The sequence below is a fragment of the Lipophrys pholis genome (genome assembly GCF_963383615.2).
Source record: "Lipophrys pholis genome assembly, chromosome: 5".
In the NCBI taxonomy this organism is placed as follows: domain Eukaryota; kingdom Metazoa; phylum Chordata; class Actinopteri; order Blenniiformes; family Blenniidae; genus Lipophrys; species Lipophrys pholis.
In genome coordinates, this window is record NC_137628.1 from 4,113,645 (window position 1) to 4,140,609 (window position 26,965).

The following is a 26,965-nucleotide window of genomic DNA, read 5'->3' on the forward strand; positions in this document are numbered from 1 at the left end:
ACGGGGGCAGGGGGGAGGAGGAGGAGGCGGGGGACATCAAATATAGGCCCTCTTCGTCCGGACCGCAGCTCGTGAGGACGTGAACTGAGAAGCAACAAGTCGCCAGTCAAACTTTGTGCGTCGTGCGCGCGTAATGACGCTTTTACTGGATGCCATGCTCACAAGTTGAGGACGTGATCTGTGGTTGCACAGGTGTTTGGGGGTGACTTTAAAGGCAGCATTTGACCCCTGAAGGCACCATGGGGGCAGATAACCTGCGTCTGTTCAGCACACCTTGCGTGAGAGGTTGTTTCCTGGAAGTCTCCGCGCGTTCTCAAAGAACGCTCCATCTCTGCGTCTCCTCTTAGGATGCGCGGTGCTTTATCACGTCCTATTGCGCACGTTTGAGTGACGTTTCCTGCAAAGATCCAATATGTGGAGCCGCAGTGTGCTGAGAAACTCCGCCGGACTTTCCGCGCTGCGCTCCTGCCTGCTGCTGCTCTGCATCCACATGAGCGCACCGCTGGAGGCGCGCAGAGTGCGTGGCGGCGGCGGTGGCCGGGCGCAGGCCCGCCGGGCGCAGCAGCTACAACCTCCGGCGTACAGGGAGCGGGTGGAGGGGGCGGAGAGCTTCCCGTTAGACTTCACAGCGGTGGAGGGAAACATGGACAACTTCATGGTTCAGATCAAGAACTTAGCGCAGTCGCTCTATCCATGCTCTGCGCAAAAACTGGACCAGGACATGAAGCTGCACTTTCTGAAGAATGTATCTGTGACTTGCAATGACGGGTCACCTGCGGGGTAAGTCACCAGACTGAACCATCACTTAAAACAGCCACAAAGGCTTCATCCTCTGTCCCTCCGGATGTATCCAAGGGCCGGATCAGTCCGCGCTCCCGCAAGACTGCGAGGCAGTGAGACAGTGCGATAGGTGCTTTTATTCCCTGATCAATACGTTTTGTTGTTTCCCCTAATAAAAAACACATTTACAGCATCGGGTGGGATCCAAACTAAACCTCTTCACAAAGACTCGGTGCGTCTTTATGGGGCAACACATTGTGTTGTAACTTGTGTGTTGTTCAGCTGTTACAGGTTCATAAACGTCTACAAATTTCAGAACTAACGTGTTTAAGCTTCATCCTCACAATGTGAGCCTGTAGCAAAGGATCAATTCGGACATGGTTTTGCACAGGCCATCAGCTTGTTACACAGCAGGTAAGTTAATGAGGCTGGTGTCAGATTACAAACACTCTGCTGAATTTTAGCAGTGGAGGGACATCTGAGGAGCTTGCTATTAACCAATCTTCTTTTATACAGGACCTTTATTAATACAAAATGTTAGTCAAAGTAATTCAGCATTACAAAAAGGAAACATATCTCCACAGGTGCACACCTGCACTTATAGTATAAATGTGTCCACATGCAAATATTCAACTCAGAGTAAGAGAAAGATGGAGAGGAAACAGACAACTGAAAGAAAAGTTTGATTCAGGCAAGGGCATGACATTTCAATATAATACCATTTTTGTTGGCTTGTAAATCATGAAAAGCTACTGCAGTGAAGCTAATATTTCTAATAATTACAGATTCTTTATGAAGAGGGAGATATGGGTTTTCATCACACTGTTTAAAAATCAATGAGCAATGACTAATATCAGTTAAGTCTCAGTGTTGCTAGAATTGTACAATTATCATAAACAAAAGACACAAATTACGATTTGCATAAAAACAGTGTTGTGTCTGTGAACGAGGGGGATTTTTCCATATGTCACCCAAGCTGTCAGGTCTCTGATGTTCTGCCCGGATGGTGAGTTTCTCCTACATGTCTGAAGAAAGAAAAAAATGATTAGCACTATGAAAGCCACTATGAAAGAGAAGTTTAGTGGTGCGATCGGAGCCAGATCTTTCATGTTGGGATCAAAGGTGCCCATCCACAGTGAGGAGCTTGTGCTTTAATGCATCGGCCACTAAATCCACACACACACACACACACACACACACACACACACACACACACACACACACACACACACACACACACACACACACACACACACACACACACAGGTTGACTATGTCTCTCCCGTAGGTACTACATCAAGGAGTCTAAAGGCAGCAGGAGGTGGCTGCTGTTCTTGGAAGGTGAGGGTGAATCTGTCAATTAACCCTGACACACACCCACACACACCCACACAGCTCTTATGCAACCTGCTTACAAGCGTGCGTGTGTGTGTGTGTGTGTGTGTGTGTGTGTGTGTGTGTGTGTGTGTGTGTGTGTGTGTGTGTGTGCGCGTGTTGTTCAGGTGGATGGTACTGCTTCAACAGACAGACCTGTGGCAGCAGGTATGAGACCATGAGGAGACTCATGAGCTCCACCAAGTGGCCACAAACAAGAACAGGTACAGATCGCACAGGATGTGCAGCAGAATCCACACACACACACACACACACACACACACACACACACACACACACACACACACACACACACACACACACACACACACACACACACACACACACACACACACACACACACACACACACACACACACACACACACACACTCTTGTCTGTTATGCATGAAAGTCTTTCTCAGTTTGTGCAGATTTTGCAAAAACTTTTCACACCCCCACAGGGCTTTCACTTTCCTCAGTCGGCAAAAAAAAAAAAGTCCTCTGAATGAAAGAGATTCATAGAAGTGTTTGTGTTTCCTCTTTAGCTGCGTTTGCATTAATCTTAAGAAGTCAGACTCTTTGCTTCTTTGCCTGGAGCCATCAGGGAACCCCTTGTTTGTTTATGGCTCTCTTTCCCTGCGTATACTTTACACTGGTGGCCACTGCAGCAGCAGCAAAGCACTTTAGTGCCGGCATGTAACTGCTGACCAAAGCAGGGAGACTTAATGACTTATCCGCCACAGAGGGAACACATACCGTACAATATAAACACACTAATCCACACACGTCAGAACACACAGCAGCCTCAAGGTTTGTGAATTTCAATAAGACGCTCTGCAAAAAGTCTCATCCTTCTCATTTTGTTTGACTCTACGATGAGAAGCTGCTTCCTAGATCATGTCTGTGACATCCATCCTCATCTTTTCACAGGAACAGGTATTTTGTCTCCACAGCCGGAGGAAAACCCTCACTGGTGGAATGCCAACATGGTGTAAGACATCCTTTTCTTTTTTTTCTTTTTTCTTTTTAGTAAGACATCCTTTTGATGTTTTGTTTTACTCTCACTAACTCTGCATTGTGGTTGGATGTGTGAATCGGTTGAAGTAAATGTGAGATAGTATAAAAGATGATTTACATTTTACGGTCAAATTGATGTATGTATGTCCAGCTGGCAGATGAGGATTGTTCATTGATCGTTTCTAAAAGCCACGGTCACTCTGTACAAAAGCAGCAGCATCGTCTGAGATACGAGTGAATAAACCGACACGGCAGGCTGACATCTAGTAATTATCCCAGCTAGAAACTTTATGTTTAGTATATGATCATAATGTCTCATATAATGAAGGCTTCCTGGATTCTTCTGACAGTTTTCCATATTTTGAGTCGTCACAGCTGTCCCATCTGTCAGTAACATCGAAGCACCTCCGTTCTAATATCTGATCGTCTCCTCTGTCTGCGGTGACATTGTTGTGGTTTCTGTCTCCCGCAGCTTCATCCCGTACTGCTCCAGTGACGTGTGGAGTGGCGCCGCCCCAAAGACAGAAAACAGTACGAAACACCAGACGACACACAGCCCAAACTATTTAACAACCATTTAAAAGGCATTTCTATCACAGTGCCTGTTTTTTTTTTTTCACATAGATCACATCAGATACGAGAATCTGCTCAAAATCCATTGATGGACAAAATATAAGTTCCCAGTACTTGATGTCCACAAGGCACAAAATACTAAAAAGCTCATTATTATTCAAAAAGCAAAGTAAAATTGCAAAAAGAAAAATGGTAGAAGTTGTCAGTAAATTGAACACTTAGTAAATATTCGACTGTTTTCATACAAGTTGTTATTAAACCTGTTGGTATGAGGAAGTCTTACTTCAGTATTCTGTGGCTTTGCTGTGTACAATATATACACAATATATGTGTTACAATATATTACTCTATGTAACAGTGTGTTACAATATATTACAGTTTGCTGTAGTATACAGTGAGTCTAGAGTTACACTGTTACTTTCAGACTGCATTTCAATTTAATCCACTTGTTCATCTGTCACAGGTTTTATCTTTCGGGCTTTACTAATGTGATGTTAGAAACAGACAGAAGTGTAAAGTGAAATGAAAATGTGTCTACTGACGTACGACTACTGTTGAAGTGTCTAAATGTTTCTCAGCTACAAGTAAAAGTAGAAAAGTACAGGTGAAAAGATGTGAAGAGTGATCCACATTGGGTAGATTAACGTATGAGTAGATTGCATGATGTGTGTTGTACTCGAGCTCGAGTACAGTTACACGTCATAAAGTTCAACACGACTTCATGACTGTAATGTCAACACTTTTTTTAAGTTGTGACGTTCGATGTTGTAAACCAATAATACGGGATCGTCATCAATATGGGTTTAATGGGAAATCACATCTCATAAATGTAAAAACGCGATTGATATTTAAAGTTCGGTTGTTATTTTTAGCCCCTAAATGCTTGTACACAAGGTGAGCTAGTTCAGACAGACTTCCTGTTTTGATGGTGAAACTGGGAAGCACATTTATCATAATTGGGACTGTTGGGAGTTTGAGCTTTTGATCGTGTTTTTCCGACAAAATAAGTTCAATGAGGCACAAAGGCGCTAAACTGGGGTTTGAAAGTGAGGAGCAGAATTTACAGTGACGGTCACCCGTCCGTCGGAGGGCAAGCAGACATCTATGGGATATTAAGAGTCAATGTTTAATGTTAAACGCAGGTTTTCAGACTGTGGGAGGAAGCCTGCACCAACTCGATGCACGCTCAAGGAGAACATGCAAACTGCACACAGAAAAGTCTCCCAGTCCAGCCCAGACTCTACAGCGGCGCCACCCCGCTGTGTGGCCCTGAGCGCTTCATCACCTCACCAGTATGAGAAGTGGTGTTGCTGGTCGGCGCTCCTCCTCTGTCTTCTTCTCTGTGTTAATAAAGACATGTTGATGTTTCCAGGTGATTATGCCTTCATGGGCTCTCTGATCATTCAGGAGGTGGTGAACGAGCTGCTGACCAGAGGTCTGGACAGCGCCAAGGTTCTGCTCCTGGCAGGCAGCAGGTCAGTTTCTCACACACACCCCTCTGTGTGTGTGTGTGTGTGTGTGTGTGTGTGTGTGTGTGTGTGTGTGTGTGTGTGTGTGTGTGTATTTCACCCCGGCCGCTCTCTCTGATCTGCCTCTCCTCTACCGCAGCGCCGGCGGCACAGGCGTCCTGCTGAACGTGGACCACGTGGCCGAGCAGCTGCGGTCCCGGGGCCACAGGGGGGTGCAGGTCCGGGGCCTGGCCGACTCGGGGTGGTTCCTGGATAACAAGCAGTACAAATTCACAGACTGCCTGGACACCGTCAGCTGCGCCCCCACCGAGGCCATAAAGCGAGGCATCAGGTGAGGCACGTGGAGGACAGGCGGGTTCGTGAGGGTGCAGGACACAGAAGTTCAGCAGCGGTGCTACTCTGTGCAGGTACTGGGGTGGACTGGTGCCAGAAAGCTGCAGACAGGCTCACGTGGGTGAAGAATGGAAATGTTTCTTTGGATATAAAGTCTTCCCCACGTTAAAAAGTGAGTCAGAGCAGATCCCAGGAAGACCCTACTGTTTGTCACGTCCCCCCTCTGACCCGTGCTCCGCCCTGGCGGCTCCGCAGGCCCCGTGTTCGTGGTGCAGTGGCTCTTCGACGAGGCCCAGCTGACGGTCGACAACGTCCACCTGACCGGGCAGCCGGTGCACGAGGGCCAGTGGAGGTACATCCAGAACCTGGGCCAGGAGCTGAGGAGCACGCTGCATGACGTACCGTGAGCCTGACACGCACACGCACACGCACACGCTCTGGCATTTTACTGACTGTGCTCTGTTTTGCTCTGCAGGGCGATGTTTGCTCCGGCGTGTCTGTCTCATGAACTCATTACCAGAACGTGAGTACACTGACAGAGTGAGAGCAGTGATCTATCTATCTATGTTTAAAAAAACATGAGTGTAATTAAAACAGACTCACCTCACAACGAGAAGGTCGCAGGTTCACTGGACCTCTTTGTGTGGAGTTTGCATGTTCTCACTCTGTGTGTGTGTGTGTGTGTGTGTGTGTGTGTGTGTGTGTGTGTGTGTGTGTGTGTGTGTGTGTGTGTGTGTGTGTGTGTGTGTGTGTGTGTGTGTGTGTGTGTGTGTGTGTGTGTGTGTGTGTGCGTTTCCTCTCAAAACTCTTCTACATTTTATGCCGTCTAGACATATAATGTGTGCAGATTATTATTCCAAACTATCTCCTAAAGAAACACTTTTTTTTTTACTCATAAAATTTTCCTAAAACTTCTTTGCACTTGAATTTTCCGTTTCATAAATTCTACTTCACAGTAGCAGGTTTTATTCGATCAGGGCACATGTGGACGGTTCTGTTTTACTGAATATCAGCACGCCTGTGATTTGACTGGACTTTTTGAGGAAGGTGATTACAGCTGCGTTGATGTTCAGAAGAACAGAAGTTGTCCTATCATCGGTTCACAGTAATAACAAGTAAAAAGAAGAAACATGCTGGGCTGCTTTCTTTTAAAGGGGTCATATTATGCAAAGTTTTCCAACAGTAATAATCGCAACCATACCTGGAATGACGCCCCAGAAGTGAAGACAGTCTGTCCTCTCTCTCCCTGGCTTATTTACATTTTTTAAAAGTGTGTTGCTCCAAGGAGCCAATCAGAAATGAAACCCTATATGGTGTCATTGGGGGTTGAGCAATCAGAATCAAGGTAGGCCCTCCCTTTGACTCCTCCCACAATTAGGCAGCTCGGCTCTGGCACATGGCACCACGAGAGGAAGTACTTCCTCCTCTCCCCAAGATGGGCATGTTTGGGCGGAGCCAGTCCAGCTCACACAGACAGAGCAGATTCTGAATGTAGCTCCTATGATCCAATATTCAAATGGAGGAAAATCAAGGAAAAGCTGGATTTGGGGCAGTAAACTTTGAATATGTTTTGGGACAAATGGGACCATGTGAAAGTGTTGAAAAGTTGGATATGACCCCCGTAATATGTGAAATTCCATAATTTAGCATATTTCATCTTTTCAAGCCAAAAAACAACAATTTTGTTCTTGTTGATGTAAAGAAATCACATAGTATTATGCTTAATGGTTTTTTTTTGTGGTTTGTGTAATATCATTTGTATTTGAATGTAATCTATGTACAGTATATATCCGTGTGAATATCTGTGTAATGTGGGATTTTCCTTCCTTCCCTGCAGATACTGGATGGACATTCAGGTGAAAGGCACGTCGCTGCCCAGAGCGCTCCACTGCTGGGACCGCAGCCTCCACCACAGCCTCCGCATCAATGGCAGCCGAACCCACGTCCAGCAGAGGGCCAGGGGCTGCCCGCTGCACCTGATCGACAGCTGCCCCTGGCCGCACTGCAACCCCTCCTGCCCCACCGTCCGAGACCAGGCCACGGGGCAGGAGATGAGCGTCATCCAGTTCCTCAAGCACCTGGGCTTCGACGTTCAGAAGATGGCTCAGCAGCAGGGGATGGACCCCAGGAAGCTGCTGGGCATGCTCAACAACGGAAACTGACAGCAGAGCCGCACACAAGGAGCTCAACGCGTCATGGAAGACTGGAAACTCTGAAAAATAGAAAACTCTGATGAGACTTCTTGTCTTCCATTGATTTAAAAAGTGCCCCGAGAGATCTGAAGAAACGAGTGCAATCAAACCGGAGAGTTTGAGCTGTTTAAACGCGATATATGTACGGGATCGCAGGGGTTCCACATTAAATATGCAGAGCTGATATTATCCTGAACGCTGCAGTGATGTGACCTGTACAAGGTGTGAGTGCAGGTGAGATGATGGTGATGGCTGCTCGCAACAGCCCGTAGAGTTCAGGGTTTAGTTTGTGGCGCCCTCTTCTGTCCACTCAAACAATCACAGTCACACATCTGCCCAGCTGCTGTTCCTGCCCTCCACCAAAATATGCTGCTTTTTCTCTTTTTGGAAAAATAAATAATTTAATGGGTAATATTTACTAATAAAAAGATTAATACTTTGTTCTTCAGGCCGTGGCTAATCGCTTTATTTGGTCCGTCTTTTCACCGACTGGGTTGAGTGAAGGCAGAGCCCACAGGGGACACTAGATACCAAAAGTTCACAATTTCCTGTTGCAGCCAAACGAAAACTTTATCGGAGCATTATTAAAGACACAAATGCATTTTTAAGATAAAACACAATTTACTCACAGAATAAAACACACTTGCACTCAAAAAAAAAAAGTAAAAAAACAGGAGTCATTTACAGCATACAAAAACACCCACAAAATTAAAACGTCACCTAAAGCATATTAATAAAACATTTTTAAAATTTTTGCTAAAAACTATTGGTTCACAGTCAGTATAAAAGTGCTTCTATAACAGAAGGAATTCTTTGTTGTGTTCTGTACAGCTCTAGGAGCTCCTAAAAAAAACTCAAAAACACATGAAAACGCAGGAGTTTCCCTGTGATTTGATCTGTGGTGGCGCCGGTTCACCTCCGTCTTCCATCGCACCACAGTCAGGAGTTAAAAGGGTGCGGCTTCACTTTGGCCTCCAGAGATTCCCCTATGAACAACTCTTCGTGAGGCAGAGAGCTTCGCCCACTGATGTCCCATAAACACGTCGGGTTTGTCTTTACGTCCAGTTTTTATTTCCAGTTCGGGTTGAGGATTCCTCTAAACCTCAGTGCAGCTCGGAGGAACGAGGAGGTTTGTCTGCTGGAGATCCGTGTCTCTCAACACGCAGAGTCCTGGAGGGAAGAAAGGGTGGAGGTGAGGAGAGCGGAGGAGCTGCAGGCCCAGCCGAGTGCGTGAAGAAGACCGACCTGACTGACGAGTCTTCGAGCTGGAGTGCGTTTCTGCTCGTGAACCGACTGGAGTCGAGTGATCAGGAACTTTTTATCCTCTCCCTCCTGAGCACAGAAATGACGAGTAGAAAAAAAAAAAAAAAACACATTGATGGACGTGCAAAAGATGTCAGCGTCATCTTCAAACATCTGAAGAAGCTTCCGCAGCTTTTCACCACAAAAGATGCATTACGCTCTAATTGTATTCACGACTTCAGCGAAGTCATACTCTATGTAATTCTCTTTTTTTAAATTTTGACCGATCATCTTTCTCTTTAATCTCACACGCCCCCAATTTTTCAGCTTGTTTCTGCTGACTTTGCGAGTTTAAAAAAAATGTTTTTAAATAAATGATAGACTTTTAATGTAAACATTGAAACTTAGTAGTTTTATGACATAATCAATGAAATGCTGACTCATCTATTTTTAAGACATGAAAAACCAAGAAGGCTTAGCGACCCCGCCATGAAAATCACAGGAGTAAAGGACGTATAAGACGTGTTCAGTTGTTTTCAGTTCTCTGGACCAAAGTGGAATAAAAACCTAAAAAACTTGATGCGACTTGCAGAATATAACAAACAGGAAGCAATGGTGGAATAAAGCTAAATATGTTCGACAAGTGGTGTAAAATACATCAACACAGCGTTTCTGACGTTCGTCACTTGGACAGAAAGTTCAACTTCAAATGAGTTATGATGAAGATTAGAAGATGCGTCTTACGTTTTGAATCTGCTCCTGCAGCAACGTAATGATCTTCCGCTGACCGTCCACCACCTGACTGTGGAAGTAAATGACGACCCTGAACAGAACGAGAGCGAGACTGAGCACAACCAAACCTGGATATGACACGTTTCCAGTGTGTGTGTGTGTGTGTGTGTGTGTGTGTGTGTGTGTGTGTGTGTGTGTGTGTGTGTGTGTGTGTGTGTCTTCTTCTGTACTGGAGGACATAGAAACCCGACGGCACGCTGACCGACGGGCTATACGTCACCATGACGACTAAAACCAAACCATCATGGGGGAAAACTGGACATCTTTAGGTGAAGGCTTGTTTTAAGGTAAGATTAAGATTAGGATTAGGTAACAGGTCGAAAGAGTATTTCATTTGCAGTCAAGTACAACTCCTGTAACTCCTTGTATTTTTCTCGATTACAAGTAAAAGTACTGTGGTAAACAATTAATCAAGTAAAAGTATCACTTTCTTATTTAATTGCTTTAGCAAAACAGCACGAGTTTAAGTTTGTTTAGAAAATTTCACAAACAACAAACAATTAAGTGTTAAAAAGTGACTTTAAAACAATTTGTTTGGCAAATGAATGTAAATATAAAGCAGATAAACTTTCTGGATTTAAGCATGAGGAGCAAAAGGTTTAAATGTCAATACATCTTGTAGGTGTGATAACAACGGTAGTAAAGTAGATGATAAGGGATGAAGGGTCGTTAATCAGGAGTAAAATTGCTGCTTTAACTACGGGAGATGATCCACACGAGGTTCAGGAACATTCCTTACAGGAAGGTGCCTGCTCCCACAAACAGGAAGAAGGGGTTTTCCACCAGGTAGGCGTGAGCCCTGGCCAGCACGGACAGGTTGGGATTATGTTGTTCCAGTTCTTGTACCCAGAGTTTCCCCGCCTGGAACATCGTTTTCAGCCCACGAAAGGGACCGCAGGACGAGGACGGAGTGATGCTGAGGACAGAAAGCAGTGAGACTGTATGTGAAGTCAGAGAAGAGACGTCTCACAGAGGGCTTCTTCGTCCTGGTTAATTAACGTTCGGAGACAAAAAACAAAACAAAACAAAAAAAAAAAAACAGCACAAAAAGTCAAAGGCAGATGTGACATGACATGACAGGTCACTTAGTAGCTTCTGTAACACATCGATAAGTTTGAGTTACTCGTTTAAAGAGAGACTTGGAAGACTAACCCTCCCTCTTATCCGTACACTGTTCACCTCTTTACTTTGCTACCCGTCATTAACCTTCCTCTAGTGTTTTGGTCGGCACCGACCCTTTTTTAGGTTTAGCATGCATAAAAGCACTACATAAATTAGTTTTTTGCATCAAGACTTTTTGACTTTGTCAGGAACTTCTATTCAAACAAAACACAATAAAATAAAAATATTTTACTAAATTATAAAAATCCTCTGGTGAAAATGATGGCGTTTGTGTTGCTAGGGTCAGTTTTGACCCAGTTAAAATATAAGATGATAAAACAATAATAAATGCCAAAACTGAATTCATAAACACACAATCAACGAACAGCCGACAGCCAGCTCTTCCTCCAACCACTTCAGCTTCAGTTAGGGACTTTTCTCTTTGCCTGTTTGACAGAACAAACAAAGACAGACGTGTCCAGGCATGGAAGGCCAATTGAGATTCTAGTTGGTGACTTGCAGAGGACACACCTCCAATTTACAGCAACAATGAGAAGAAGATTTACTCCCAGCCAAGTTCTGGATCATATCTTTGCTCTGACAATGAGGCAGAGGACACACAGCAGTATAGCGACAGAGATGAGCAGGTCTCTGAGGAGGAAGATGATGTGGAGTGACAACCGGAAGACACAGACACATCTGATCAGTCTGATGAGGAGGTCACCGGTGCTGAAGCTGCTGCTGCTGCTGAAACATTCAAATCCAAAAGTGGCAGCATCTGTTGGAGGTCAGTACCTCCTGAGGTACCTGGCAGGACAGCTGCTGCTAATGTCATCAAAATGACCCCTTGGATCACAGCAACAAGAAGAGCATCAGCATCAGCATCAGCATCAGCATCAGCATCAGCATCCGCTTCCTCCTCGACCAGCCCCGCCTCAACATCAACAACAGCCACAACCCCAGTGAGACCAGCTGCTTCCAAAGGACAGAGGTGTCAGGTCTGCCCGAGCAGTAAGGACAGAAAGACCAACACATATAAAATGCAAAATATATATCTGCAAGAGCACACCAAGTGTCACTTTCTGCCACACACACACACACACACACACACACACACACACACACACACACACACACACACACACACACACACACACACACACACACACACACACACACACACACACACACACACACACACACACACACACACACACACACACACACACACACACACACACACACACACACACACACACACACACACACACACACACACACACACACACGCGCGTTCTTGCACAGAGTATATGTGGAACTTGTACTTGATTTCTGTAGGTGTGATTTGCTCGATTGGTTGTCGTTTGTTTGACCTTGCAAATCTACATTTAATTATAATTTGTTTATTATTTACTTCTAGTTCTGCTTTTCATTTCTATGTAATACAGTTCTATTTTAAAAAAATTTTAAACTTGTTTTTTGCCCTTTTCTTGAAGTAAATATATATGGGTCGAAATTGACCCGAAACACCATAGATGTTACTATAGTTGATAATATTAAAATTAAAATCTTTTTTTTTTTTTTTTTTTTAATTTAAGAGATGTGACCTAATACCAATCAGTAATAGTCAGGTAACAGAACAACCTTTTCTTTGTTTACATTATTCCCTTGAGGTTCAATTGACCACTTTTTATATACTGAAACCGAGGGGTATGCTGTTAAAAGAAAGGCCCAGGGGGCCACAACAAAAATATTAAAACCAATCTTTTAATGGATAAGGGAGTCTAACACGGTAACCAAGAGGTGAGAAACAAATTGGATGATAAATAATTGTTTTTAGGGTATTTTATGGCTGATTTAAGACACGGGTCAAAACCGACCCGTTAACATAAGAGATAGTAACAGAAAGCTAACACTAGAGGAAGGTTAAAAATACAACATTAAATTACTGACAGCTCTGTGTTTCTATCACACTACAAACTCTCCTCAGCTGATTTGTTCTAATTTTGCTGAAATCAGAACTTTGACAGAGTAAATCAGCACAAATGTTTTAGTCTATTAAGTATTAGTCTAATACATGGTGGAGAACAAAGACCAGAAAAGTAAAAAAATGCCACAGCTGCTTTTACATTCTCGAACTAAAAGTACATTCTTGTCATTTTGTTTAACAAATTCAACTCAGTATTTGGTAGATTTGTCTTGTCTGCTACACGTGACGCGATGGTGCAGTAGGTTGGAGGAAATACCTCCACATGGTGTAGGTGACACAGACGGAGGCTCCGAGGAATGATGGGAAGCAGAGGAGTGTGATGAAGATGGTGGTCATCTGGCTGACTCTGTACGGCCTCCTGGAGGCCTGACAGTTCATCAACACGCTGCTCTGTCGGGACACAAACACACAGGCTGAGGTCAGAGGTCATCACTGTGACAGAACGAGGCGAGAAGATGTAGCAGTCACATTCAGGGGAAAAATAAGCTGATCATTTTCTATTCTTGGTACAAGAATGAGTCAACATTTCAAGACAAGCAAAGTGTAATTTGCAATGTGCAGTGTTTTGAGTTTTTAAGCTGTGGTGCACAGGCTCCCTCTAGTGGTACACGGAGGAACGTCAAATATTTTAAACAAATATCTAAAACAGAACTAAAGTGTGTGAAATGTGAAAATCGTTATCGAGATAACCATTACTTTCCCGTTATTAATGTAAATGTTTTTTCTTGTTACAGATTCGAGAATTCTTTTTTTTTTTAAATGCTCCATTCACTTCTGGAGTTTGAATTATCTTCATCCTTTATGAGGCGAATATCTACAGAAGAAACCGAACACTTGCGTCTTTGTAAAAAAGAAAACAGGCATCGTCAAAAGCTGAAGCTGTTTAAGGGTCTGGAAGTGATTACATACTGTATATAAAAGCAACCTGATGACATTTAAAAAACATGCTATAAAATATAACCATACTTTGTGCATTTTCTTTGAATGATGAGTTTGGTACCTGCTTAATGTAGAAGAGCAGCAAGAGTTTGAGGACCTGCACAGCAGGTAAGAGAGGTGCGAAGAGAACGCCCAGCCTGAAAGACAAAGGATTAACTCTGAATAACCAGTCACAGCGATCAGGACTGCATTTCTTTACAACAAGGCTCGCACCAGGCCAATGTCTGCCCATAGATGAGCTCCAGGACGTTTCTGGCGATATCGAACACCGGTTTCCTCCTCCTCTTCAGCACCTTCTCGGAAAAAAACCTGCAGACACAACAAACTGACATTACCCCATACAGTAAACAACAACATACACAGCTGCATGGCTCAGTGATGAGAGACCCACCGCCACAGAAACTCTCCAAACAAGGTGTCCATCAAGGTGAAGATGAAGTCCATGAGAAGGAAGCGATACAGTTCCTGACCAACAAAACTCTCCCAGCACTTTGAGAACAGACCAAACGAAACCACAGGGTCAAAGCCAAGCCACAACGTTAGACTTCACTAAAGCTACAAGCGCGTCCGGTTTTACCTCGTCAGTGTTCTGCTGAACGGCGACTCGACCCAGCCAGTGGTAGCAGAGGACGCCGAGAACGCTCACTTTCAGCATCAAGTTCCTTCAAAGCACAGAACTAATTGTTAACAGCCAAATGCAGCATTTCCCTCCAGTTTAATACAGTTTTTATTAAGCAGTCTTAACGCAGCGGTTCAACGTCGCCTGATAATATCAGCTCGTCACCACGAACCGAAATCAAGTCTTAGATTGCTCAATTTGTTTAAAACCTTTCAATCCATCAGACATAATTAAAAACAGTGGCGACACCAAGGGGATGAACTTATTGCTGATACAAATGAAAGTTTTTTTACGACAGTGCATAATGTATTTCTGAAAGAAGGATGAATTCTGGGTTTAGGTTCCATCCAGCACGCTGTGATAAGCAGAGCAGTTCAAAAGGAGGGAAATTCAATCTAATTCTGAAACAGAAACTTGCTGCCCAGGTTGTGAGTTTAGTCTTGGGGAGAATTTTTTTTTATAAATAACTAAATAAATGTCTGCCATACACACAAACTATTTCTCGTACCTGCTGAGAGCGACATACGTGCGCACAGACGGCGAGTTGTATTCCTCCATCCAGGCTGCGAGGTTGAAGAGGCCCGGCAGCAGCAGGTTGATGACGGACACCACCACGGGGAGAGCCAGCAGCCTGACGTCATTCAGTAACGGGTCCTAGACGGCAAGACGACAATCAATTCACCGCAGCACTTAAAAGTAAGTCAAGCCTCTCATCAGTTTCCTCAAACCCCTACCTGGTGCATGTAACCAGAGAAGTAGTAGATGCTGATCACACAGGCGGTGGTGCTCACTATGCAGATTGTCCAAGCCAGGACATGGACCATCAGTCTCCACAACTTCTGACACCTAGTGTTGTTGCGATGCTTGTGATTCACCTCTGCCAACAGTTCCTGAAGCGGGAGACAGCGCAAATCCAAGAGAGGGAAATGGAGAGTGAAAGAATTTTGAGAGAGACAAAGAGGAAGAAGAATGCAGTCGGTCATCACATTCCTGTCTGCCAATTACTACTCGACAGTGAAGATGACCAAGACAAGGGAGGGATTTAATTAATGCGTGTACCTTAAGCTGCGTGCAGATATTCTCACACGTGAGTCTGACAGAAGTTTTCTTGATAACCTTAAAGTCCCAGGAGCAGAAGACCTTCATGGTCAGGATACTGTGAGATTTGCCGATTCTGAAGCTCTGGCCAAATGACTTTGACATGCTGTTGAGAGGTGACATTGAGGGTAATGGTTACAGATAATGAGGATGAAGCCAGCCCGGAGATGTTTCTCTCTGTACCTGTACACAAGTATGATGCATGTGATGAAGAAGGCCATTCCGATGGTGAAGAAGTATGCAAGCGGCATGTTGTAAGAAAGTTGCTTTGAGCTGCGCTCCTGTTCAGTTGAATTTGATGCGGTAACGTTCAGGACTTCACCGTCATCTCTGCCGCTCCCGCGCAGAGTGTAGTTACAGTAGTATCCATAGTACATCACTGAGTCCGAGAAACGGCCCTGAGACAAAAAAACAAACATCAAACAGAGACATTGCATTTTCACTTTGAGTATTTGTTGTGTCCTCTATGCATTACCAGAATATACAAGCAATTAAAAAGACTGTGACCAGCTGAAAAGACTCCAGAGGACAACTGATGACAAATACGACTTTAATCATTCATCCTGCTCGTGCATTCTTTGATTTGATCACTGTGTGACAATTCCTTTACATTTTTTTCTATTTTCAACCAGAACATGAACACATCTGAGGAGCTCCTCCAGACCGGGCTTTGTTCTGCTTCTACTCTGATGTGACTGAACACAACGGATTATGATTCTTCTACGCATTTTTTAAGAGCTTGTGAGCTATCAGCAGTACAAAATCTTCAAAATATATTTTGATTGTGTTTTTAACCGAACACACAGCATTACTGTGGAAGTTATGAAAGTTTGCTCTTTGGCGTGTGGATAAAACGTCAGTGTGAGAGAGTTTTTGTGTAAAATCCTGCATGTGTATCACTTTGAATTATGCAGCTAAATTAATACATAAAGATGCATTTGACATCTGATGGAGCTTTAATTCTTGCAGTGGAAAGGTGGGACTGTGTCTCACTCATCACACAGATCTGATGTCTTGAAACACAAGTGTTGGTAAGCCCATCTTACCGCCCCAGTGAGCAGCTCCAGCCCAGAGAAGGAGCGTCTTCCTGCAGACACATCTGGAGGGTGCACTGCCTGAGGCAGCACCATGAACGCGCCGGTGACCAGGAACAGGAAGAAGTTGAAGAAGAGCAGAGTCCTGAGGAAGACAAAGTACGAGAGGACGCCGCTGCCGAAGCGTCCGCCCACTCTCTTGAGCGGCACCTGCCACAGCTGGAGCGAGTGCAGGAAGGACAACCAGCTGTACCAAGTCTGTCTCAAAGCCTGGGAGGAGACAGAGCAGCAGATCAGAGTCCTGCACGGGTAGGTTTTTAAGTGTTTTGTGTACCATCTATCCATCTATCCATCCATCTATCCATCCATCCATCCATCCATCCATCCATCCATGAAAAGGTAATTGCTTTATCAGTTATCTCTACATATTTGTATTTCCCCAAACATTTTTGATTGTGATGATTGTGGGCTCCAGTAAAACATTTTTATAAATATAGTCGAGCTGATTAAATATTATATTTTGAGATATTGTATAATAGATTTTCATGACTTATGAACTAAAATGATAAGATATCATTTATATCAGTATATCAGCGGAAAACAAAATACACACACACACACACGCGCGCACGTGCTTGCACAGTGTTGCACAATTCTTCATACATTGGTTAAATCATGTGTGGAACTCCTCGTGTTGTTTGTATGTCACCAAAACAAAAATATATGAAAGAGGATGCTTAAAACCAACTTGTGGGCAATGTGTGACCTAAGTACCGCATTTTATTATGTATGTGATGCACTTTAGCAAATAAACATCTCAGATCGTGCTTGCTGTCGTGACTTCTCAGGCCTACAATCATCAAGATTTATTATTGTATTCTAATGAGTTGTTTTATGTGGCTGGCATATTAACTTGCATATATATATATTATCAGATTAATTTACTTGTACACGTTCAAATAAAGTAGACTTAACACAAATCCAAGCTATAAACATGTTCTCTTTGTATTCTCACTGATATGAATCACTCACCTTTCCATGTATTAAAGTTCCATAATGAAAAAGTCTTATTTTATTGTTATTGTCATAAAAAAAACAATGCTTTCTTTAACAACTTTCCCAAAAATTGAATCATAATGTCACCTTTGGCTGAAAATTGCATGTCAAAAATGATCATATTTCCCATCATTAAAATAGCTGTGGCTGGGTTAATGTTTACCAAATTGGCTTTAGAACATGAGCTGCAATGCAAGCTGCATATTGTAGTTGGAGCTCTCGAACCAAAAATGTATCACAGAATATTTAATCTTCTGCAAACATAACGTAACACGGATGCAGTGATCTTCATCTCTCACGATGCATGCTGGGACAGTAAGACGGGTTAATGGTGCTTCTGGTACGGAGAGGATGTCTGCTCATGTTCCCACCACAATGGTTTGACAATGGCAAAAAGGTTTCTATCAACCTTTGAACAAAACACGAAAGACGTCCCGCCTCTATTTCTGTTTACAAGCGAGTACTTCTCCAGGAACTGTTTTATATGCGTCTATTGTGGAAACATTTTGGGAGACATTAGGTGACTGAAAAGTCGGTGAAGTCAGACTGGGTGTTGTACCAAAGTTTTTGTAATCCACATTACATATTTTAATAACGTAGATGAAGAAAAAAGAAACTTCTAAAGTAACACAGTTTGTAGGAGGCTTTAGTTGGATTGGCATAGATTTCTGGTCTGGTGGTGCAAGAGACTTACAATGATGATGTAGTATTTGACCCGACTGCAACAGTGAAGCTTGCTACCAGAATCTGTGCGTTTCTCCTTTTGTATTGTTAACCTCCTATGAAACAATAAAGGGGAAAATTCAGACCGATAAACAGATATTAAAGACAAAAAAAGAGGAGAAGTAGCCGTGTTTACCTGAGGTCACTTTTCTCAGCCACACTGAGGGGCATCTCTCGCAGCATTCTCACTCTGTCTCCCACCGACAGGTTCTGCAGGTTGTTCACCAGACGTTCCCTCTTGCTCACTGTAAAACACCATTAGTGCCACTGAAATTACGTGTTTCCATGTCAGCACGTGAAGAAAAGAGTGAGTGCGGACGGTCCTCCTCACGTTCTGTGCTGTCTGCCTCCGTACTGTCCCCCTCCATGCGGTAGCATCGTATGGTTGGTCTGGCAGAGCGGGAGAAGTCCTGGATGGACGGTCGGCTCTGCTTGCGTCTCCGAAGTTGCATGGTGCGGTTGTAGTACTGTGAGAGAATTGCCCCTCTGCTGCGGCCTAGAAAAATCAATCAAGAATGTTCAGAAACAGGATCATAACTATTAAATCATGACCCCCCCCCGCAAAACATCTCGTTAGATCCAAGTCTACTCTTCTGTTGTCTGCGTCTGCAAAAAATAAGTGATCCACTCTGTTAAGATTTAACAAATCTAAAGTTTTTCAGTTACACATCAGCAGTTCCGGATTTAGTATTTAAACTTTCACTGATTAGGTTCAATGGTTCAGTGTTTGTTGGGTTCAGGTCATCAACACATGGAGTGTGGTTACAATCTGCTGAACTGACAGAGGCGTTTGACCTCCTTTAGCGGTGTCAAACTCGTATAATGTCAAATCTATTCCGTCTCTAGCAGGCCCATGCTATTCTACCTCGTTCCATAACTCCCAGACCCTTTAAAATATCCAGAAAATTCAAAGACGACCAGAAAACAGAGATGAAACTTTATCCCCATAAGGGAGTGGCACTGTACTGTAAGTACAGTGGCGCCCAGGACTGAAGCATTACCTCCAATCAAAGACAGCATCACGAGTGTGTCACATGTTTGTAACACAGAAACGGTCCTATATTGAATGTTGGAGTAATATTGAATAATGTGGCTGAAATATGTGAGTGGGTGACAATTCTACAGCAATGAAGTCAAAAAGACACCAAGCCGCCTGGATAAACATACATGATCAAAATCAACTTTTGTCTTCTTTATTAACAACAGTCAAGAGAGTTTGCTCTTTATATTTGTCGGTTTTAAGAAACATGATTATTTTAGTATCATTTGGAATCGGGTGTCGGGTCACATGGTGAAAGGGGAACAAAAAATAAATAAATACATAAGGGTAAAGAAGTAGAAATACAATATAGGAAGGATACTGAGGGCATCCATCTTTCTCTTTTTGCTTTTTCTTATTTGTCAGACCTTCAATACCGAGCGGACGTTTGTATGTAGTGTATGCTGCGTAAACTGTAAATTGAAAAGGTAATTTCTTCACAAAAGACTGCATGAATAGAAGGAAGTGGGTATTGAAAATGTATGTGCAATAGGAGAACAGTGTACCCATATGCCTTTCTGAAGAAAAAAAAAAAGAAGTAGAAAGAAACATGTCGAAATCAGATCATAGGTTTAAGAATATTAGAAATTCACCTAAATGTTTAATTTCCCCAAAAACAAACGTTTGCTTGTATCTTGGAACATCTCTTGGATGTTATGTGTGCGTATTGAAAATCTGTTAGCAGGACTCACCAATGGTGCGACTGGGCATGGAGGACAGGATCTTCATCGTGGCTGAAGACCACTGCTCATGCACCAGAGGTTCTAATTGTGTTTCATGATCCTCCCTGTCCATGTCCTCTTCTGCCCGTCTCCTTCCTCCTAACACCCGTGGAGGACTGGACAGGTAGGGCACCTCATCTGTGGGTAAAACAAAGAAAACGTGAAAAGGACAAAGAAAAATCAGACACTCTGACATAGTGCCGTTCACACACCAGACCTGAAGATTGGCAGAGGAGCCGGGTTTCCAAACAAGCCTTTGGGCTGTGACTTAATCCATGAGGAAGATGAGCTCATTTTTATCCTCTGATCAGCCCATCCTCACAGACACAAATCCAGAAAGGCTGACAAACAAGGGGCCAAACTATCTGCAGCGTTGGCGGGTTCAGAGTGACACAAACCCCATTTTGAGTAAACGCAGTAAGCAAAAGCAACAGATCAGCTGTAAATAGACGGAGTGTTTTAGCGGAGGCTGTCAGGTTTCCCTACCTACTGAATTCAGAGGAAACAAGAGAGGAAATAAGGAAACTATTTGAATATACAAAGCATTCAGGAAGCATTTAGATCCCCTTTACTTTTCTTAGTTTGTTATGTTGAAGCCTCCTGATATTTTTTTATATTTTTTCTGAAAAGAACAAACTGAAATGTCAAACTGAAAAACATGATAAGATACAGTGTGAGAGTCAGTTGTTTAAATGATTATAGCATTAAGCTTCAATGTCACAAAATTGTGAAAATGGAATGAGGTTCGAATACTGTATGATCAGGGAGCATTTTATATTCATTTCCAGTCCTGTTTTGAAGATCTCCCTTCCTAAATCAATCTATGTATTCATCCACATTAGTCCCAGGCCTCTTCCATAGGGAGGATCCCCTCTGATCCATCACAGGGACAACACACAGACAATCACTCACACATGCACTAAAAAAATATGGAGCGAATCAGGAGTACCAACAAAAGAAGTAGCATTGATAAATTATCACAATACCAACTCTTATTCAGAAAACAGTAGTGATAATTGTGAAATATTGTGCTCACCAAGGATTGTTAACTGAAAGGAGACATGCATTTCAAGTTATATTTAAACTATTTCAACAAAACTAAAAACTCTGAATAACCCAACTACGTGCCACATATTAACAGATAATAATGTTTTCTCCAAACCCATCACTGAGACAGTACCTCGGTCCTCCTCGTCCAGCTCTCTCTGCACCTGCTGCAGCTCATAGGCATCAGACCGTTCTCCATTCTGACTCTGCTCTGCTATCAGCTGGCTGAACGAGTCGTGAACACCCTCTTCATCCACCGGGCTCCTGACGGACAGACGGACAGATGGACGGAGTAAAGGACAGACACAAAGACATGAAAGAGGGTAGTACGTGCCAGATGAGATTCAAAGGCAGATCTTCCAGAGTACTCAGGGGAGCAGCGGTCATAAGACACAATGACCCTCCAGAGCAGCATTTCAGTCGACGGTAGATGTACTGTAAGCCAAGAGGACTGACTGTTTGTAAAAACATGAGTTGAAACAACCAGTTCCAATCCCCTTGACTTACTTATGCACAGATAGTAAAGGAAGTAAAACAAGCACACCCAGACAGCAAACATGTGTCCCACCCAACCAGCCTCTACAGAGAAAGTTAGCAGAAACACCCATGAAACAAAAGGGGGAAAAGAAAAAAGCATGAAAGCCCATGGATAGTGTTCATTATGGTCTGTCTTCCTGTTCAACCCCCCCGCCCCCCCTCCGCCGTCACATTAAGTCATTTGTATTCCTTGGCTGACAGCTTGACTCAGTCCAAAGCAAACAGAGACGAAGACCGAGATAGAGAGACACACTTACTCCAGTCCAGCCTCCATCAGAGGGTGGTTCAGGTCGAAGTTAACATTCCGGGCCATTCTTCGTATCTGCTGACAGTGTTGAAGTTTGCCTTCACGTCGACTTCGCCGTCGACCAATAGCAGAGGTATCACGCCCTCACCTGCTCAGACCTGCACTCCACTCCCACCATGGTGCTCTACCTGAGGGAGAGAGGTGGGATCAGTCAGGAGGAGGCGGTGCCAGAGGTGAAGAGGGAAACGCCGGCGGACAGCGTTTGGAATTTGAACACTCCTGTCGTGTTTCTGCTTGTTGTGATTAGTGCTTTCACGCTGCGTCTAGGAAACAAACCTCAAAAGTTATCCACATGACAATCACGTAGAACACTTCCTGCCTCCAGTTCCACTTCACACCGACAACAGTTCACTTCATGCCACACAGAATGACTAAGCATTCAATGTCAGGGTGTTCTCATAGTCATCTGCCATTTTTTGTGCTGTTTTGTTTTGGGTTGGTTTAATTTTACGCTCTTGCATTGTGGGTTCTTGTTTATTGCTTTAAGTCTTTGCCGTACTCTTTTATTGTGGTTAACCTGAGCTTCACTCTTCTATTAAAAGCTCTGATCTCCTTTAGTCATGGTTATCTTGACCTTGTATTGTTCAGTCCACTCGATTCCTGGATCGTTTAATTTGGTTGGTCAGATGCACTCAGAGGGTTTAATAATACGGGTGACGTGTCAGGGAGTCATGAGGATCAGTTTGTTGAGGGATTACATCCTTCAGCTCAGCGATTTGATGAGAGCTCCATTCAGCCTGTGATGCGGACTGTGGTCAGAGTCAGATGTCACAATGTCACTGAAATGAATATTCATACGCAGAGGAAGAATGAAGCATTGTCACAATCACAGTGTGTCAGATGTAGGACTTTAGGGAAGTCAGTTGGTCCCTTTGTATGTTTCAGTGCATTTCTGGTCCTTGCACTAAAATCTGCCCACATTAGAGACTTTTCTTACACATCCTGTTGCTTTGAAGCCCGACTTTCTCTCATATAACTAAGCATGAGGTGAGAATTAGAGACAGAAATCCAGATGTGGCTTGTTGAACGCTGACAAATACCTAATCTGATTTGAAACAGCAAAGCAGAGTGTGTATAAAACATAAACAACAGCAGTAAACTCTGCTTTTTTTTCATCAAAGCTAACTGTAAAGGTGATCCACAATAACAGTATATTTCATGGTTCAGATTATATGACAGGACAAACAGACAGATTTCATTTCTACTGAGTATCACACACAGTGAAACAACCTCATTTTTACAATACTGTCTATAAAGTCTTTGATAACTGAAAACCCATGACTTCAATGCAAACTGAAAAACAATAATATTCCTTATTGTACAAGACATACATCCAATAGTGTAGTTTTTGGGGTATTTACCTCAGCGGATTAGAAAAACAGCCGTTAACGTCTGATATTTGTCCAATATCCAGGCAATTGTGTCAAAGTGTAGAAAATATGCATATCATATAGTTTTTATCATTATGTAACACACTGAATACTTCAAAATTATATTGGAAAAGTGAGAATTGACCATGATCTCCTTATCTGTCATGATTTCTGAGTGATGATATGGAGTTATCAGATGATGTGTTCAGGGATAGTAAGAAAATTAGAGTAAAGAAGCATTTTTAAATTGCTTCACTTAACTGCTAATGCTCTCTCCTCACAGTGAGAATATCCAAAGTTTGATTCCAGTGGAGGACCATGTAAAGCGGGTACACCATGGTGAATATTAGTGTTGCCTAACATCAAACTTCAGACCAGCTTCCTGTTTACACAAAGCCCAGCAGAAGTGGTTACTCCAACCAGACGTGGTGATGTCACTTTTAGGAGTCATACGTTCAAGTGAATATTGTGAGGAAAAGGACGTGTTTATGTTCTTTAGCTGTTGGTACCCTGTGTGTACATTATAGAAAGTGACTGATCCCACAGATACAGGCTAAATCGAATTTTCAACAAAGCTTCAAGTTCTTTGTTTTCAGTTCAGAAGCATTTATACTACAGTATTTATAATACTCACAGGAAAGAGCACAACATAAAAGCCCACACTAAGTCACAGACTGGAGCTGAATGTGTTTGATGAGAGTTCTTGGTGCATCGTGTACCACCTGGATAACTACACGCAATAAGTACACAGTTTAAAACGGCACAGGCGCAGGAGTGCAGCACAGAAAGTTTGGATGTTCATCGGGGGGTTGAGGGTTTTTCTGGTTTTGGTCCTGTGGGAAGTCGATGAAAGCATCATGCACGAGGCAGGGCGCAGCTTTAAGTATCAGCCAGTAACACACCGACTTCATGATAAAATGGCTCAAAAATGTCCTTCCAATGGCATCTGTTTTAATCCTTTTTTATTTTTTTCCTCTTTCCGCACACACGCACACTCTTTGTTTCCCTCTCTCAAACATACTTTTCCCATTAGCTGATTGCAGGGGGGATCATGTTACACTTTCCCGACATTTCCTATGCTAGAAATCATTTTAGTCTTATCACTTCTCGTGCCACTTTAATTCATCAATACTGCAAAGGAATTCCTCGTACTGCAGGAAGCAATTAGCTTTACTGTTGACCTTGTTCATATGTGTATGTTGTAAATGCGACTGCTGCTATTCTGCGCTGAAACAGTACAGTCTGAGGACAGTACAGTGGGAGCAGGAAACACAGTCCTGATGGATTCATGAGGTCAGAGTTGATTTGCACATATGCCAAAGAAAAGATACGGGAAAACAAATGCAGGAGACAGCAGAATATAAGTCAGTTCAGTGTGAATTTAAGTTGGGTAGCAAGTTCCATTAAGACTTGATAATAGGAAATAGGGGAAGTGAAAACACCCCCCCCCCCCACAAAAATACCCCCATGACGACTGTCAGAGGGGCAGCTGAGCTGAACTTTGTTGCAATGACGACACTGAAGTCTACAATTCTTAATCAGTGAGGTCTTGTCCAACAGAAACAGTACAGTTATCAGAACATGTGATGGCGATGCAGAAGAAAAAGGGAAGGGTTTAAAGTGGTTTCCATCCTGAGAGCTTTCAACAACGGCAGGCTAATCTGTTCCCACACTGCCGAGAAAAGACAAGCGAATCAGAGCTGCTGTAAACTCGGCATCAGACACATGTGTACTTTAAATATACTGCGGCTTTCAGTCAGAGGAGGCAGACATGCACACATTCTTCACTAGGTATTGATACAGAGGTTTTTGTGAAATCAGTTCACTGTTTTACACAAATGAAATTTAAAAAAACTCAAGCTCTGAAATGTACTCAAAGTTGTGTTTTCCAGTCCTAGACATTGTTGTGCTCCAAGGAACCTTGATTAAGGCCTTTACCAAACTTAATTCATGAGACGTATACTTGACAATGTTCCTCAACAACCAAGAATGTACAACCTCGATTAAAAATAAAAAAGAGAAGTAACTCTCGTATTGATACAACTTCAGACATGCCTCATAAATTTGGGGAAAGTTTTTCTTTTGTTATTGTTATCTGTTTAAAGTTTAGACAATTTGCTACTATTTCTCCTTGTCACAAGCTTGTAAAAAGCCATAAGAAACAGTCACCCAGTCAAACTAAGATTGTCTGAATATTTCTAAGATGGATTTTACTCAAATTCTGCAGTATAGTCTTTGAACAGTACTCAACATGCTTTTGTAGATCAGCCACAATCATCCTTTCACACACAGATGCTCCTGCACTGAATGTGACAGCTGGAAGCAAGGAGCTCAGACACCACAGGGTTCAGCGTCTGTCCACTAACCATACAGAGAGAGAGACACACAGAGACAGAGAGAGACACACAGAGACAGAGAGACAGAGAGAGAGAGAGAGAGAGAGACAGAGAGAGAGAGAGAGAGAGAGAGAGAGAGAGAGAGAGAGAGAACTGCAAACCTGGGACGACAACACAATCCAAAATACTTGGCATAGCTTCATCAACACATCATCCAATCTTTGAAAATAGGTTTCGGTGAGGCCATTTTCCTTTGGAAGAGCTAAATAAAGAAAAATAAGGCCAAAAGACAAGTGTTATCTGTCAGTTCTAGCTCAAAGTAAACAACGTGGTGCAGTAGAATGTTGGGGGTTGTTCTTCTTTAATGCACGAATCATTTGACTTGAGATGAAGATTTTCCCGGCACCCCATGGCGGTCGTCCCTGCCTCCGGGTTATGAAGCATTGCTGAAACCCAAAAGCCTGCTCCTGCTGGATGTTATGTCCTTTAAAGAGGAAGTCCACCATGGCTCATGCGATGGTACAATGAGATTTTACTTTAGACTGTCGAGTGCCCTGATGTGGATGTGTAGTTACAGAAAGTAACTCAAATTGCAAGATTAGGGAAAACCAAGGGCAATGAAGGCAGAGTAAAGGATATTAAGAGGACTTGTGAAGGCAAACAATAGATAAACATCTGCATGAAAACAAAACAGACATCCAGACATGTGTGAACTGCACACACACTTCACTGTTATTGGACTCCAATCCTCTCCTCCCTCGTTTAACAGAGGACGACAAATTATAGGGTTACTGTGGATTTCAGAGAAGTGGAAACTTTCAACCCATTTTTTTTTTTTAATCTTAAAAAAAGGATCCTATTATTAACACTTCAACCATTTGTTACAACAAAAGTCTCTGACTGCTACTGACAACTATGCTGTAGTTGCACAACACACCAGAAAACCCCATTCACTCCAGATTTCGACTCTAAAATGAGCACATATTCTAAATGGAGAGGTTTTAAATCAAAGCAGTTTCATGTCTCTAAAAATGACTTTTCTCCAGTTTGTTGTCGACGAGTCAAAGCGGTAACTCGCGTCTCTGAAGCGAGTCAACCTGTCAATGAGCTTCACTGAGTTGGTAACGATTTATCTATGAGGTAGCGACAGATTCGGAGGTTTTAATGAGCCAAGTGGAGGGTAAATGAAGGAAAACAAAGCGTGCGTCTTTAAAAAAAAGTTGTCTACTTACCGCTCGGTAACTTGTCAAACTTGTTCAGTTTCTCCGGTGTC

At 43.0% G+C, this 26,965-nt stretch overlaps 2 protein-coding genes across 3 annotated transcripts; one reads left to right on the plus strand and one right to left on the minus strand.

Moving 5' to 3' along the window:
- On the plus strand, positions 1–8,391 carry notum1b (notum, palmitoleoyl-protein carboxylesterase b). The gene is made up of 11 exons (XM_080463508.1): positions 1–780; positions 2,069–2,121; positions 2,283–2,378; positions 3,087–3,147; positions 3,646–3,704; positions 5,119–5,221; positions 5,355–5,546; positions 5,623–5,720; positions 5,804–5,951; positions 6,024–6,071; positions 7,386–8,391. The coding sequence occupies exons 1-11, from the start codon at positions 413–415 to the stop codon at positions 7,708–7,710; spliced, it is 1,551 nt and encodes a 516-aa protein (XP_080319634.1). The 5' UTR covers positions 1–412; the 3' UTR covers positions 7,711–8,391.
- Positions 8,288–26,965, minus strand: tmc6b (transmembrane channel-like 6b). 2 transcript variants are annotated; one of them, XM_080463506.1, is made up of 21 exons: positions 26,925–26,965; positions 21,937–22,114; positions 21,276–21,406; positions 20,066–20,233; positions 18,666–18,830; positions 18,471–18,579; positions 18,306–18,390; positions 16,568–16,825; positions 15,705–15,919; positions 15,483–15,627; positions 15,158–15,313; positions 14,932–15,077; positions 14,382–14,466; positions 14,196–14,293; positions 14,018–14,113; positions 13,866–13,941; positions 13,122–13,255; positions 10,514–10,690; positions 9,727–9,805; positions 8,986–9,072; positions 8,288–8,910 (listed from the first exon to the last, which is right to left on the minus strand). In XM_080463506.1, the coding sequence occupies exons 2-21, from the start codon at positions 21,990–21,992 to the stop codon at positions 8,896–8,898; spliced, it is 2,481 nt and encodes an 826-aa protein (XP_080319632.1). In that variant the 5' UTR covers positions 21,993–22,114; positions 26,925–26,965; the 3' UTR covers positions 8,288–8,895. The 2 variants fall into 2 exon arrangements, with proteins under 2 accessions (XP_080319632.1, XP_080319633.1); XM_080463507.1 differs by lacking the exon at positions 26,925–26,965 and adding an exon at positions 25,608–25,717 and having other exon boundaries at positions 8,294–8,910.

What these genes read in the sequence shown, in the direction of transcription:
- notum1b (XM_080463508.1), top strand. Translation starts at nt 413, where the DNA reads ATGTGGAGCCGCAGTGTGCTGAGAAACTCCGCCGGACTTTCCGCGCTG. An exon ending in CGCCCCAAAGACAGAAAACA is followed by an intron (nt 3,705 to 5,118) that starts GTACGAAACACC and finishes TGATGTTTCCAG; the next exon opens with GTGATTATGCCTTCATGGGC. An exon ending in CATGAACTCATTACCAGAAC is followed by an intron (nt 6,072 to 7,385) that starts GTGAGTACACTG and finishes CCTTCCCTGCAG; the next exon opens with ATACTGGATGGACATTCAGG.
- tmc6b (XM_080463506.1), bottom strand. Translation starts at nt 21,992, where the DNA reads ATGGCCCGGAATGTTAACTTCGACCTGAACCACCCTCTGATGGAGGCT. An exon ending in TCTCTGGTTACATGCACCAG is followed by an intron (nt 15,078 to 15,157) that starts GTAGGGGTTTGA and finishes CTTGCCGTCTAG; the next exon opens with GACCCGTTACTGAATGACGT. An exon ending in GTCACCTACACCATGTGGAG is followed by an intron (nt 10,691 to 13,121) that starts GTATTTCCTCCA and finishes TTCTGTCCTCAG; the next exon opens with CATCACTCCGTCCTCGTCCT.